General features: G+C 39.9%; 2 protein-coding genes across 4 annotated transcripts in view; one reads left to right on the top strand and one right to left on the bottom strand.

Annotated features, from left to right (window-relative positions):
• The window catches only part of LOC106600922 (bromodomain-containing protein 4), a 59,899-nt gene extending 50,813 nt beyond the window's left edge, over positions 1–9,086 (bottom strand). The window contains exon 1 of one of the 2 annotated variants that reach the window (XM_045714940.1): positions 9,001–9,086. The gene's annotated coding sequence lies outside the window, so the exon portion shown is untranslated. Of the gene's footprint in view, positions 1–8,488; positions 8,768–9,000 lie in introns of those variants that run through there. The other variant, XM_045714941.1, reaches the window with a different exon arrangement.
• On the top strand, positions 7,566–15,022 carry LOC106600925 (protein FAM102B). Of its 2 annotated transcripts, XM_045714942.1 has the most exons (12): positions 7,566–7,782; positions 10,658–10,744; positions 11,093–11,125; positions 11,459–12,258; positions 12,398–12,956; positions 13,242–13,271; positions 13,480–13,596; positions 13,851–13,897; positions 14,073–14,161; positions 14,415–14,630; positions 14,750–14,819; positions 14,940–15,022. In XM_045714942.1, exons 5-12 carry the CDS (start codon positions 12,873–12,875, stop codon positions 14,983–14,985), a joined length of 699 nt encoding a protein of 232 aa, XP_045570898.1. In that variant the 5' UTR covers positions 7,566–7,782; positions 10,658–10,744; positions 11,093–11,125; positions 11,459–12,258; positions 12,398–12,872; the 3' UTR covers positions 14,986–15,022. The 2 variants fall into 2 exon arrangements, with proteins under 2 accessions (XP_045570898.1, XP_045570899.1); XM_045714943.1 differs by lacking the exon at positions 7,566–7,782 and adding an exon at positions 8,982–9,575 and having other exon boundaries at positions 11,459–12,956.

The raw sequence follows: 15,022 nt of genomic DNA, 5'->3' as shown, positions 1-15,022 counted from the left end.
ATCAATACACAGAAGTATATATTTTTTAAACCTGAATATTTAGCTAAATGAAATCCAGGTTAGCAGGCAATATTAACCAGGTGAAATTGTGTCATTTTGCGTTCATTGCACGCAGTCAGGGTATATGCAACACTTTGGGTAATTTGTCAGAATTTTACGTAATTATGACATAACACTGAAGGTTGTGCAATGTAACAGGGATAACGTTTTGTTTTCGAGATGATAGTTTCCGGATTCGACCATATTAATGACCTAATGCTCGTGTTTCTGTGTGTTATTATGTTATAATTAAGTCTATGATTTGATAGGGCAGTCTGACTGAGCGGTGGTAGGCAGCAGCAGGCTTGTAAGCATTCATTCAAAATAGCACTTTCGTGCGTTTTGCCAGCAGCCCTTCGCAATGCATTGCGCTGTTTATGACTTCAAGCCTATCAACTCCCAAGATTAGGCTGGTGTAACCCATGTGAAATGGCTAGCTAGTTAGCCGGGTGCGCGCTAATAGCGTTTCAAACGTCACTCGCTCTGAGACTTGGAGTAGTTTTTCCCTTCCTCTACATGGGTAACGCTGCTTCTAGGGTGGCTGTTGTCGATGTGTTCCTGGTTCGAGCCCAGGTAGGGGCGAGGAGAGGGACGGAAGCTATACTGTTACACTGGCAATACTAAAGTGCCTATAAGAACATCCAATAGTCAAAGGTATATGAAATACAAATCGTATAGAGAGAAATAGTCCTATAATTCCTATAATAACTACAACCTAAAACTTCTTACCTGGGAATATTGAAGACCCATGTTAAAAGGAACCACCAGCTTTCATATGTTCTCATGTTCTGAGCAAGGAACTTAAACGTTAGCTTTTTTACATGGCACATATTGCACTTTTACTTTCTTCTCCAACACTTTGTTTTTGCATTATTTAAACCAAATTGAACATGTTTCATTATTTATTTGAGGCTAAATTGATTTTATTGATGTATTATATTAAGTTAAAATAAGTGTTCATTCAGTATTGTTGTAATTGTCATTATTACAAATAAATAAATAAAAATCGGCCGATTAATCGGCACCGGTTTTTTTTTGGCCCTCCAATAATCGGTATCGGCGTTGAAAAATCATAATCGGTCGACCTCTAGTCCAAACTGCCTCCGGAAGCAACGTCAGCACAATAACTGTTTATCGGGAGCTTTATGAAATGGGTTTCCATGGCCGAGCAGCCGCAAACATGCCTAACATCAGCCAATGCTTGGCGTTGCGCATGGTGGAGGGGTGTAAAGCTCGCCGCCATTGGACTCTGGAGCAGTGGAAATGCGTTCTCTGAAGTGATGAGAATGCTACCTGTCCAAATAAATAGCGCCAACTGTAAAGACTCCTGAACAGCTAATCAAATGGCTACCCAGACTATTTGCATTGCCCCCCCCAAGCTGCTGCTACTCTCTATGCATAGCCACTTTAATAACTCTACCTACATGTACACAGTTACCTCGACACCGGTACCCCCTGAATATAGCCCCTCTATTGTTCTTTACTGCTGCTCTTTAATTGTTTGTTGTTCTTTTTACACACATACATACATATACACATACATACATATACACATACATATATATACACATATATACATACATACATATATATATATATATACATATACATACATATACACATATATACATACATATATATACATACATACATATATATATACATATATATATATATATATACACATATATACATACATATATATATATATATATACACATATATATATACATACATACATACATACATATATACATATATACATATACACATATATACATACATATACACATATATACATACATATACACATATATACATACATATATATATATATATATATATATATATATATATATATATATATATATATATGCTATTTTCTTTAAACTGCATTTTTAGTTAAGTGCTTGTAAGTAAGCATTTCACTGTAAGGTCCACACCTGTTGTATTAGGTGCATGTGACAAATATAAATTTATTAGAAAATTTGGTGGAGGAGGAATAATGGTCTGGGGCTGTTTTTCATGGTTCGGGCTCGTCCCCTTAGTTCAAGTGAAGGGCAATCTTAACACTAGAGAATACATTAACATTCTAGACGATTCTTTGCTTACAACTTGGTGGCAACAGTTTGGGGAAGGCTCTTCCCTGTTACAGCATGACAATCCCCCCATAAACAAAGCGAGGTCCATACAGAAATGGTTTGTCGAGATCGATGTGGAAGAACTTGACTGGCTGCACAGAACCCTGACCTCAACCCCATCGAACACCTTTGAGATTAATTGGAACGCTGACTGAGAGCCAGGCCTAATCCCCCAACATCACTGCCCGACCTCACTAATGCTTGTGGCTGAATGGAAGCAAGTCCCCGCAGCAATGTTCCAACATCTAGTGGAAAGCCTTCCCAGAAGAGCGGAAGCTGTTATAGCAGCAAAGGCGGGGACCAACTCCACATACACTACATGACCAAAAGTATGCCGGGCACGGCGCTACTGAAAGGCTTTAAAACCTGTTAGGGCTAGGGGGCAGTATTGACACGGCTGGATAAAAAAACATACCCGATTTAATCTGGTTACCACTCCTACCCAGTAACTAGAATATGCATATACTTATTACATATGGATAGAAAACACCCTAAATTTTCTAAAACTGTTTGAATGGTGTCTGTGAGTATAACAGAACTCATTTGGCAGGCAAAACCCTGAGACATTTTCTGACAGGAAGTGGATACCTGATGTGTTGTATTACCTTTAAACCTATCCCATTGAAAAACACAGGGGCTGAGGAATATTTTGGCACTTCCTATTGCTTCCACTAGATGTCACCAGCCTTTACAAAGTGTTTTGAGTCTTCTGGAGGGAGATCTGACCGAACAAGAGCCATGGAACGATGATGGCCCATTAGACACCTGGCGCGCGAGTTCATGTTGGGTACCCTCGTTCCAATACGTTATAAAAGAGTATGCATTCGTCCACCTTGAATATTATTCATGTTCTGGTTAAAAAAGGCCCTAATGATTTATGCTATACAACGTTTGACATGTTTGAACGAACGGAAATATATTTTTTCCCCTCGTTCATGACGAGAAGTCCGGCTGGCTTAGATCATGTGCTAACAAGACGGAGATTTTTGGACATAAATGATGAGCTTTTTTGAACAAAACTACATTCGTTATGGACCTGTGATACCTGGAAGTGACATCTGATGAAGAGAATCAAAGGTAATGGATTATTTACATAGTATTTTCGATTTTAGATCTCCCCAACATGACGTCTAGTCTGTATCGCAACGCGTATTTTTCTGGGCGCAGTGCTCAGATTATTGCAAAGTGTGATTTCCCAGTAAGGTTATTTTTAAATCTGGCAAGTTGATTGCGTTCAAGAGATGTAAATCTATAATTCTTTAAATGACAATATAATATTTTACCAATGTTTTCTAATTTTAATTATTTAATTTGTGACGCTGACTTGACTGCCGGTTATTGGAGGGAAACGATTTCCTCAACATCAATGCCATAGTAAAACGCTGTTTTTGGATATAAATATGAACTTGATAGAACTAAAAATGCATGCATTGTCTAACATAATGTCCTAGGAGTGTCATCTGATGGAGATTGTAAAAGGTTAGTGCATCATTTTAGCTGGTTTTATGGTTTTGGTGACCCTGTCTTTGAATTGACAAAACATTACACACAACTCTTGTAAATGTACTGTCCTAACATACTCTAAATTTATGCTTTCGCCGTAAAACCTTTTTGAAATCGTAAAACGTGGTTAGATTAAGGAGATGTTTATCTTTCAAAGGGTGTAAAATAGTTGTATGTTTGAAAAATTTGAATTTTGACATTTATTTGGATTCAAATTTGCCGCTCTTGAAATGCACCTGCTGTTGATGGAGTGCACCACGGGTGGCACGCTAGCGTCCCACCTAGCCCATAGAGGTTAATGGAATAGCATACAAGGGAGGTGTGACGAGACAACAGTCTAGATGCAGTCAATGTTCCAGGAGCTGCTTTCAGACAATTTCATGAGGGAGACAGACAGAAAATCCACATGAGCTGTTTAATATTAGACTATTTGTATAGTTTCACCATAACATGATGGTACTAATCAAGACTGAATCATTATTGATTAATGAATCATGATTAACGGGAAGATTTTGAAATGAAGGGCTTTCGTTTATCCAATAAAATGTATGGATTTTATTGTTTGCTCCCTGTTCATTCCACAGCACTCCCCTCCATTCAGAGGTAAAACCTACAACTAGGCCAAGGATGGAGTTACCATGGTTACTCAACCACAGAGAGTACCCACAGATTTTTGAGGAGGGCAAGAAAGTAAGATAAGAGGGCAATTCCACAGTAACAGAATGATGCTGGACTACTTATAAAAATAATAAAAATATAAAAAAATATTTAAAAAAACATTCACATAAAATTTGTACTAAAACTAATTTACTTGAGTGCAGATGCAATGTCTGGTAACAGAATGATGGTTTTTGCTATTTGTGCTGTCATTCTATTACCAAAATTTGCATCTGCACTGTTCAAGTAAATGTGTTACATTTTCTGTGGAAATTGTTAAAAGTAATTATTGTGCATAGAGTTGTTTGGTTTGTTTAACTTTGCAACCATAGTATTTTTTTTGGCGTGTATTTTAAGAGAGACAAATCTGAGTCTTAGTTCCGCAACTAAGAGTGTTGAAGCGCGGGGTTCAACTTCTCCGCTGTTTTGTTGCCCTGGCTACCAAATCTGTGCACATACTGTGTGTGACTGTGTGAGAGCGAAGTGTTGCATCTCTTTCATCTCAATATCCTGGTCAATTCACTGATGCTAGGCCCTGCTTAATTGAAGGTTCGAGACACTGCAAGCCAAGAAATTGTAAGATACAGCATTCCATTGCTAGAGTTCTTGATTGCCGATAGAGGCCTAAGTGCACGGTTCTGACTGTCTGCCTGGTGGTCAACCTGCCTATACTGTGTCCCTCTTCTCTCTCTCCGCCCCTCGCAAGCTATGAAAGATGCAAGTGTTCTCGGAAGTACGGCAACTAATCAGGGGCGGAAATCGCGGGGGGGACACGACAAATATGATTTGTCCCCCCCAATATATCACTGAAACATAACTATAATTTAAATAATATTAATAATACGCAATGAAAGCAATTGTGCTGATTATAGCCACTTAATAGCGCGTTTTTAAGTTTCAAAAGATTGCGACCCCTCCACCCTTTTCCTCACAATGGTTTGATCCACTGGCAAGGTAACAGAGGGGTCGTAGCCACTGTCTGAAAGGCACTCAATGAACGTAACTGACGTGAGGTTAATCCAGTCAATCGCGCACACACACTAGCTGAATATGCAGAGCTAGCGCGCAAATATTAACTATTAAGCTAGCTAGTACCTATTCCATTTATGTGGCCTCGTCAAAGATGGAATCTTTGCTATCGTCAATTTATTCCGAGATCAGCATGCAGATGATGTAAGTTAGTGCTTCAAAGTCCCTATGATAAGGTTAGCGATAAACTGAAGTCCAAACTGAACAGAACTACACTCTCTTCTACCATTGTCTTAAATATATTTAATGGTCTCGTTGCAAAAGCTAAATTGTCGCAAGGGAACTTTTATTTATTTATTTTAACCCGGGTAGAAAAGATTATAGCAAACACCACTGAAACTGAATTGGTGCTCGCTAGCTTTGCAAATTCAGCTATTGTTGGAAGCCAGCCAATATGAAACAAACTATTAAAATTACAAAAGGTTGCAGCATATGTTGTGTAAATGGTGAACTCATACAGGTGTCAACTCTTGTCATTTTAATCCGTTTCACATTTGCTAGCTACCTTTTAGATCGAAGCCCAAATAGAATGATAAAAGATAAGATGATAGAAGCCCATCTCCTACTGTAAATAACCTACACACTGTGTGTGTGTGTAGCCAGCCAGCCAGATAGAAAAATGGCAGAAAAATAAAAGACGGACATCAGAGTATTTTTCAGTACACCAAAACGCAAAGTAAGAACCCTAGTAGCCTAATATCTCAAAGACTAGTTGATAAAATGTTTATAAGAAAGAAATGAAATGCTAATGGAAATGTTTCACAATGATGTCATTAGGCAGAGCAGGCAACAGATGGCACACAGACAGCAGAGTTGGGGACAGATATGCAGGGACAGACTGGCAGAGACAGGGAGTCTCAGGTAAGTTTGTTGAGTCTTTGTTTGGCAACATTATGAAAGGTTCTCAATTTTTTAACTTGTAAAATAGGAACATAATTGGAAAATGCCATGGATACCCCCACTCTCAACTTAAACTGGTGACTGAACTAAGATTTGTTAAAGGCAATGGTATTGCTGTTGTGAGTAGTTGTGTAGTTTTGGGTACCGGTAGTTAGGAGTACGGCAAACACCTTATTTCTTTGGTTCCTCAATATACATTTACCATATTACAATGTAGGCTGTGTGTTACAGCACTACTTTTGGTGTCCCCCTCAGGAATTGCTCTTGAGAAAATTTCATGTAATTGTCCCCCCAAAGTTGATATCAGATTTTCGCCCCTGCAACTAATCAGTCTCCACCGATCCAAAAACACTGAATCATAGGAGTTATTATTTTGGAGTCGACTATCCACCACTAAGTCATCATTGTTAACAGTTGGAAAATGGCAGCAAAAGGCAAGCGACAGCAGCAAAGTCCTGTACGGCAATAATTTGTAAAGTTAAATGAGAAAGAAATGCAAACTTAAAGAGGTACAGTAATGGTAGTACAGGTGCAATGCTTAAGCATTTGAAAGGGAAGCACCGTGAGACCCAAAACCATTGCTGGCAGCAGCAAAGCTCCATTGTGAATTCACGTGGAACTTTATGCATTTTATCATTTTAATGGAAACCCGTTAAAAATAGCAGTTTAAACGTTAAGAAAAATTTTCCATTTGTCACATCCCAAATTAATTTCATCCCTAACTTTCTCGCTCAACTAATACTGTGAATATTTAGCATGCATTTTTCTGGCAATCATTTGTTACATCCTACTTTTGTTGCTAGGCTGAACAGTGGAGTGGTCACACATTTGACTTGATCAAAGGGGATAGACAAATTCTCCTGTTCTTCCTCTAAACTCAACACCCCTCCTGTCTTTTAAACCCCCTTGTGTTTACAGCACATTTTATTGGATTCTCCCTCACCATTTCCACTGCCTTTTGACACAAATCCGGATGCATTTGGTACCAGCGTAGATAGATATGGATGGACATACAAACACACTAACCTAAAAACTCCATAAAAGCAATTAAACTTAACCAATAACGTTAGTGGTAAATGCAATCGACTGTCAGAAAAGGTATGCAACAGAGAAAAGACGTGACAGCTCCGAAGGGTCCTGGTACATAGAGTAGACAAAATACTATTAAGTGGGGCTGTGTGTGTGTACTTACGGATACAAATATATGGCATGGACAACGTCAACACGTGAAATGCTTGTTTTGACCCTAATCAGGTGATACTAACGTTATGCCAAAGTCAAGAGTGATCAGTCAAAGCGAAAGTACAGTGTCGACAGCAGCAGCATAACTCATTTTCACGGAAAACAAGGCTAAGTTACTGTACTTTGAAATACACCAACAAGGTTCACTATATGGATGAAATTTCATACAAACAAAATGACAATTCGGCTTGTTTCCTTACAGGTAGCCTAGTGGTTAGAGCGTTGGACTAGTAACCGAAAGGTTGCAAGACCGAATCCCCGAGCTAACAAGGTAAAAATCTGTCGTTCTGCCCCTAAACAAGGCAGTTAACCCACTGTTCCTAGGCCGTCATTGAAAATAATAATCAGTTCTTAACTGACTTGCCTAGTTAAATAATGTTCAAATAAATACAAATATGTTCTATAAAACGCCAACGTTTATCCACTTCTCTTCAGACCACACAAAATGGCGACTGCAAGCAAGCAGCTCCAAGTCCTTATTCTAAATACCGAACGCCTATTCAAATGTTTTGTTACTATCTTCATTTAGTGGCAACTGCATAAGTGCAGATATCACGGTTTCGCGAAATCGAGCAAGAGAACACGCTTAAAACGAAGTCCCGTCAGGTATACAAAGAGTCCAGTCCGAAGCAGCTAACGTTAGCTAGCAAGCTAAGTTTACAATACAGTTGTGGATCCTTGGCGTAGTTCCGAAATATTACCTACTTCAAATCCTGTTGAGGGAACGCAAATGGCGTTGTATGACCCGTCACTTGTCATCATTGTCAAATTGACAGGCCCGCTATGTGAGAAGTAAACACTTTCATCCTCGTTAACATCGAAAAGTGACAATTTGTTAAAAATCCAGCTAGTTACCGAGCTAACGTTAGAACTGAAAAGCATGCGTTTCTTGCGTATCTTCTCTTCTAGAATGTAAGCACATACCATCCAACACAACAAGCAGAGTTCATATGAAAACGTAACGTTAGTTGACTTACTTGCTAGCTAATCAACTAGTTGTCAAAATACTGTTGATGTTGTTAGCTGGCTAACAACTACTCAGTCAACCACCAGTGGCAAGGTAGCTAGCTTGCTGGGCATTCTAGCAGGCTAGCTAATACTAGTGATGAGGAGGGGTAGGTAGTTGATACAGTTAGCTTAGATAACGTTAGTGTAATCTTGTGTTGAGGCCCGTGGAAATCCAAATTGAGTAGGTTGTGATGTAATCAGGACAATAGCATAACGTTAACGCTGGAGGGTTCGTTTTTTTGTTCGCTTAGTCAGAGATATCAGAAAATGATATCGCAGTTAACGTTAGCTTGTTTAATTCCCGTGTCTCAGTAGCAGGCCTCCAGACGACTCTCTCCCAATAGGCGCACGCTACGACGACCTCAAACGACGGAGTCCTTAGATTCGTGCTCACGCAGGAGCTTCGTGTGAAATACATTACTTTCTAAAGGCTTTGCATTCACAGTGTAATTTTTTTTAAATAAAAACTAATTCGTTTTACCTCGTTTATTCGGTTGTCAAGGTGCGCGGGATCTTTCTTTCCCAGGATCCAGAACAAACACCTCTCGTCGTCGGTGACGTCATGCGCAGACGTGAAGAACGTGAAGTACGTAATGTCGTGTGCAAACAGGTTTGCATCAGTACGTTGCTATACCGAACAGTTCAGTTTTCACAATCGTATGCGCTGTATCACAACAAAAATAATCACGCTACACATTATCAGCTTCTTCAGTGGTTTATCTACTTCAGTTCCTTATACCACATGGCAAAGCAACGCACAAGTGTATATCCAAAAGGCTCAGACTTTTTTGTTTCCATCTACACGGGTACCTGCTCTCACCTGGGGTTAAAGCCAGGCAACTGTTTCTTTTGAGCTTTCGTTTACATGGCAAAATCTAGCTGTGAACTTTAACATCATCTGTTTTGATTATGCAGATGTGTTGATTCTTTCATCTATCTTAATACCTGTAAAGGAATTCTGGGATACTAGTAGATGTCAAACCTGAGCTGTGAAGAGGTAGAGGAATGGACTAATTGGGCAACCTTGCCTCACTCCTCTGTTGATTTCAAATATAGGTGATGTATCAAGTTTTACAGAGCTATTACTTCCATTGTAAAGAGTTCTTATTGATTTAATAAAGAAATCAACAAATGTAAAAAAAGTGGGGGGTATCAAAAATCAACTTATGGCATACAGTTTCAAAGGAAATCTACAAAATAAAATCAGAGGGTCACCATCAAGTAATTCATTATATTCACCCATATCCAGCACTAATGTAATATTGTTGGAAATGTGCCGCCCTTACATAAAACTACACTATTATTTACGAATAATAATAATGAAAGGTAAAAAGGTTTGGTTTGGACGTCCCAATGATCCCGAATAGCACTGACCGTAAAGAAATGGGACTCTAGTCACTGATTGGATATTTTGTGAAAAGTCGTAACCCGAAAACCAGGAAGTGCAGTGTGAAGGTTGGCGCAGTAGCAGCGCAAACATGGGGGTGAAAATCGAGGTCTTTCGTGTGAGTAAAATAGTTTTTTTCATCATAATGTCATGATTAATAGCATAGACGAGGGTACAGTCTATCGTTTGTAAGGGATCCTAGTCGCAACAAGGAAAAAGACTGCACGCGAAACGCTCTATATTGGTGTAGAAATAGCTACACGTTGATCGTTACAGTAGCTAACTTGCTAGCTATCCAGCCAGGTGGTCACGTAACATCATCCTCGTCAACAATGTTGTTATTTTAGGGGACACACTCTTTTCACGCCACTTCGATAGTGATTTCCGTAGCAGTTTAGGAGAGCATTTAAGCTAACCCTTTTCCTAACCTTAACCTCCGTCTCCCAACCTGCTGTGTAAGTTCTCCTAAATTAACCTGCTACGAAAAAGTAGGGATGTCAAACATTCAGGCTGCTACACATGATTTAATTTGATCACTGACGTCATGATTTGATCACTGACGTTTTTTTTTCAAGAGTTCCCAATTGTCTTGAAAGCACCATCTGCCTCATTGTTGTCTTATAACTGTAGTGGTAACTGATACACAAACCAATGTAGCTATCTATTATACTGACAATCATGTAACATGTCTAACAAAGAGATGATAGTGACTTGATATAGACGTTTATTTTGTCTGTGTTCCTTTGATCAGATGATGCTGTATTTGTCCTTCCCTGTGACCATGTTCTGGATCTCCAACCAAGCAGAGTATTTTGAAGAATATATTGTGAAGAGAAAGGTTAGTGTTATCTTGATTGGTTCATTTAATTTATTTCATGATTAAAAGTACATAGAACTAATGTTGCTTCAGCCGGAGACAACAGTCGCTACATACATAACAGTTGTTGAGGTTAACACACAATAAAGCCCAATGGCTTATTATGCTCTGGTTCATTCTTTCAGTGCTTTTAAACTTTGTTTAGGCTACATGTTATTAGATTGTGTAGACAGTCAGAGGGTTGACAGTACTGTCTGGCAAATTCTGACATTTTGTGTATGACCATGTCATAAGTCGTTTTTATCTGTTGTTCATTAATGTTAAACTTTTACTTTCCTCTTTCATGGTGATCTCTTCTACAACCTTCAGAGGGAGATTTTCCCCCCCGATGAGAAGATGCATGTGAGTGTGTGAATAATGTCATGTTATTATGCCAACAGTTACACATTTTCTCTTGATTTAGGAACAATGAAGTATGACATATCAATGCCTACCAATAGTGACCCTTTTGGAGGTAAAGATTTGAGATTAAAGGAATGTCCCACTCCCAATACAATTTAACATAATATTTTGAGTGGAATAACCCTTTAAGAACTGTTTTGATTTGGTGTAGGATTAAAGGACTGGGGATGTTTTATTTGTTGTCAATGTCTCTGTCCTCCATAATTGAAAATCAAAAAAAATTACTGTTTTGATTGACAGTGGTAGATTATGACTGAACGAACTGTGTTACAGAGGAAAGAGCTGGAAGACTTCAAAGAGCGGATGCGAGACCGCAAAGAGCGGCGTCTACTGAAACGGATGGCCTTGGAGGAGGCTGAGAAGGAGTGAGGAGGACCGTGCAGAGAGACAATCGGAGGAGGTCGATGTCCCCAATGCCCAATCAGCTGCCTGTTTTTCTACTTGGACTGGACTAGAACATGTGCTCTGTCACAAAAGACACCCTATTACCTATTTAGTATACTACTTTGACCATGGCCCATAGGGCTCTGGTAAAACGTAGTGCACTGTATAGGATAAAGGGTGCCGTTTGGGGTTGGAGGATTTTGGATGTCGTGGAGTATGTAGGCTATACTATACACCGTTTGGGAGGGTGTGCTTGAGGGGGACCTTCAAGTTACCCCTTTGAACCGAATAGTCTTGCTGAAAAGCTTTTAATGAAATGCTTTATTTCACTGCAATCAAACTATGACTTTATTGTTGATGATCTGCTCAGCGATGGTGTTGATGTAAAACATTGAGTGTGTATGATTGTCTCATAAAAAAAGATGTGTGAATGAAATATGAGGACAGAATCATATGGCTTGGAATATAATTTATTTTTTATGTTTTAGAATACATGTCTTTTGTACATGGGTGTTTCAACATTGTCCTTCATTAAAGTTTAAATGTGGTTTTGCCTGTTTTTTGTTGTTGTGATGACCATTCTGGTCTAGAAACGGTATGATGTCACAAAGCCTCTGTGTTGTGGTTTGGACCATGCATTTTAGGGCTGAGTCGTGTTCAGTTGGGAGAAAACATTTAGAATCTGGCAGGTACTAGCTGAAATCATCCAATGACAACACATTTTTCAGTTTTGTGTCATAAAACGTTTTGCTACGGTGTGCTCTAATGAACACAACCCTGCATGTATTCACCTACTGTATCGTCCCTCTAATAAGTCAAGTTTTATAGGGACCTCTGGAAACGGGACTATGGAGGCTAGTAGGTGGTTGGCAGCTCGCCTGCATACCCGCACGGTGCTCGGGAAACACTTCTGGACGCACAACTTCTCCGTTTCCCTACTCTTGGATGAGCTGGGCAATGTGCCACAAGTCACAGGGTTGATTTTCTGCAAAGTTCGCTTGCTTGATGGCTCCTTTACTGAGGAATCTCCAAGGTGAGCATGGAGGTGGGTACAGCAGAAATATGGTGTGTCACCAACTCTAGTGAGCAAGGGAGCTTGTTGTTGAATCTGTAGTCTTTCCTCGATTCCTCACGTCCTCTCACCTGAAAAATCAGTGAAGCAAGGACAGACTGCATTAGAGGCGAACATGCAAGATTTGAAGAAAGACTTAAGATTCACCCACAGTTACACAAATACTATTATCAAGTTGTGTGTGTAACCCACAGACTGGAAGTCCTGCACAACTCAGTGCAATGGGGAAAGATGTTTGAATTTGAGTGCCGAACTGCAGTCAACAGCTTGTCTGGAGTCCTGGATGACTGCTTGTGTAGACTGTCAGTTCGCAAGGTCAGCTAACTTATCATAAATCAGAGTCTCTCCCTGCAAAACAGTGTGATGTGTGTCCAAAATGGCTCCCTATATAGTGCACTACATGGGGAATAGGGTGCCATTTAGGATGCAGCATGGCAATTGTTACTAAATGGAGTAAAATTTGATAAAATCTCCCATCTAGGTAAAACAGCATACATAAAATGAGGTGTGTTGTGTTCCATTTCAGAATCTTGTTCAAATGTGCTGAAGGAAAGCGAAATTATGAAAACGATGAAATAACCTGTTCTTCTCTTCATGCAGGACACAAAGGGAGGAAGGTCATACCAAAAGGTATGTTTGAGAGGAGAGGGACCACTGTTCAACATGTCCATGGGCAAGCTCCCTACATATAGCATAGTCAGGGCTTGCTTACACTTATCCAGACCCTTTAGATTGGCAGACATGGAAGGTATAGATGCATGAGGGTTGTTTTTTCCATAGGGCATCACTTTTTCTCAAACCTTCAGTAATAATATCTCCTCAATTTCCATGTTATTAGGTGGGTTATGTCGACCTCAACCTGTCTGAGTATGCAGGCTCTGGGTATGTGACTCGGCACTGCCTCCTAGAGGGATATATGAACAAGGACAACAAGCTGGACAACTCCCTTCTCAAGGTCAGCCACAATTATTTAGATCCAAACGGGACCCTACTCCCTTTATAGTGCACTCCTTTAGTGCACTACATGGGGAGAATAGGAGAAGTAGATAAATCCTCAGACAGCACTGCTTAAGTCATAGTGAAAGAACAAAAGGTGGGTGCTCTTAGATAAATGGAAGTTTGCAGTTGATGAGTACATTTTGTGAAAACAAAGTCTTGTAACAAAACCGATCGTGTATAACTTGTTGGATTCATTGGTTACCTGTACAGGTGGGCCTACATATGCAGCTGCTCCAGGGAGACCCATGTTTCAGAGTGTGAGGATCTTCTTAATAGCATTGATCAACTATTATTCACTGATACGGTATTATGGATGTTATTGCACATACACTACTACTATTCAACCATCTCTTCATTTATATTAATTTCCCAATTTTGATTGCATTATGCCGATTATAGTCTTTGTCACTCTCCTGTTTGTGCTTTCCTCAGTCCTACCCAGCGTTCACTACCAAATGGAACTTTATCATCTGAGAATGTTGAGCAGCCCAGAGAAAGCACCTCCAGTCACTCTGAGCCTGGTATGCGTGACCAGCCAGGGTTTGGACCTGTGCTACAAGACTGTCAACCTGCTGAGCTAAAGCCTAGGCATTAGCTCAGGAAAGCTAACACAAATCTTTAGGGCTTAGACTTGTGTGGTTAACCTAACAACCTCTGTTTAATATGTTTGTAGGCAAACACACCAACACAAAGATGCACCAATTAACTATCCTCATCAAACTGCAACCACCAAAGATAATTTGGCATTTGAAGTGAACCCCACAATGTTTTCAGGTTCATCAGAGGACACCCTGAGAAGGCAGCTGGTGATGAAGGGGGGACTACTGCTTGATGCCATGCCCAGTCAGAACCCAGAGGCACAGGAGAGGGCCAGAGTTGTCGGTCAGTTGACTCGGGTCGGGAACACACGGGTGGATGCCCAGGATGTGGTTGAAAATCTCTGTCTAGAGAGCTTGGGCTCAGTATTTGAGCTCCCTCCTCCCATGGAAGGTGCTTTGAACTTGATGCTGGTTTCAAGAACACAGATTAATCCTAGCCTATGTATGATTAAAAGCATGACATACTACTCAATAGAGAGTGCGAATGCTTAGTATCTATATCTATTACAGAAGCTGGACTTGCACTCTTTGTTGGTCAGGATGGCACCACAACCCTTGGTGTCACTCATATACAGAACAGGTAGCCTATTGGAGATGGATCTCAACTGATCCTTGAATTGTTAATGTTGATTCTAATGTAATGAGATTCTGATTCTGATTCTGATTGGATTTCCAGTCATGCCCAACTCTGTCTCAACAGGGACTCCCATGCTGGAAGTGTAGAGAATGTCATCATAATGAAATAAATACGATGAAATAAAGATGTTTCGCAACCAAACCACA

Source organism: Salmo salar, chromosome ssa03 (assembly GCF_905237065.1).
Source record: "Salmo salar chromosome ssa03, Ssal_v3.1, whole genome shotgun sequence".
In the NCBI taxonomy this organism is placed as follows: domain Eukaryota; kingdom Metazoa; phylum Chordata; class Actinopteri; order Salmoniformes; family Salmonidae; genus Salmo; species Salmo salar.
Note: the sequence above shows the minus strand (reverse complement) of the source record. Positions and strands in the feature narration are given on the sequence as shown.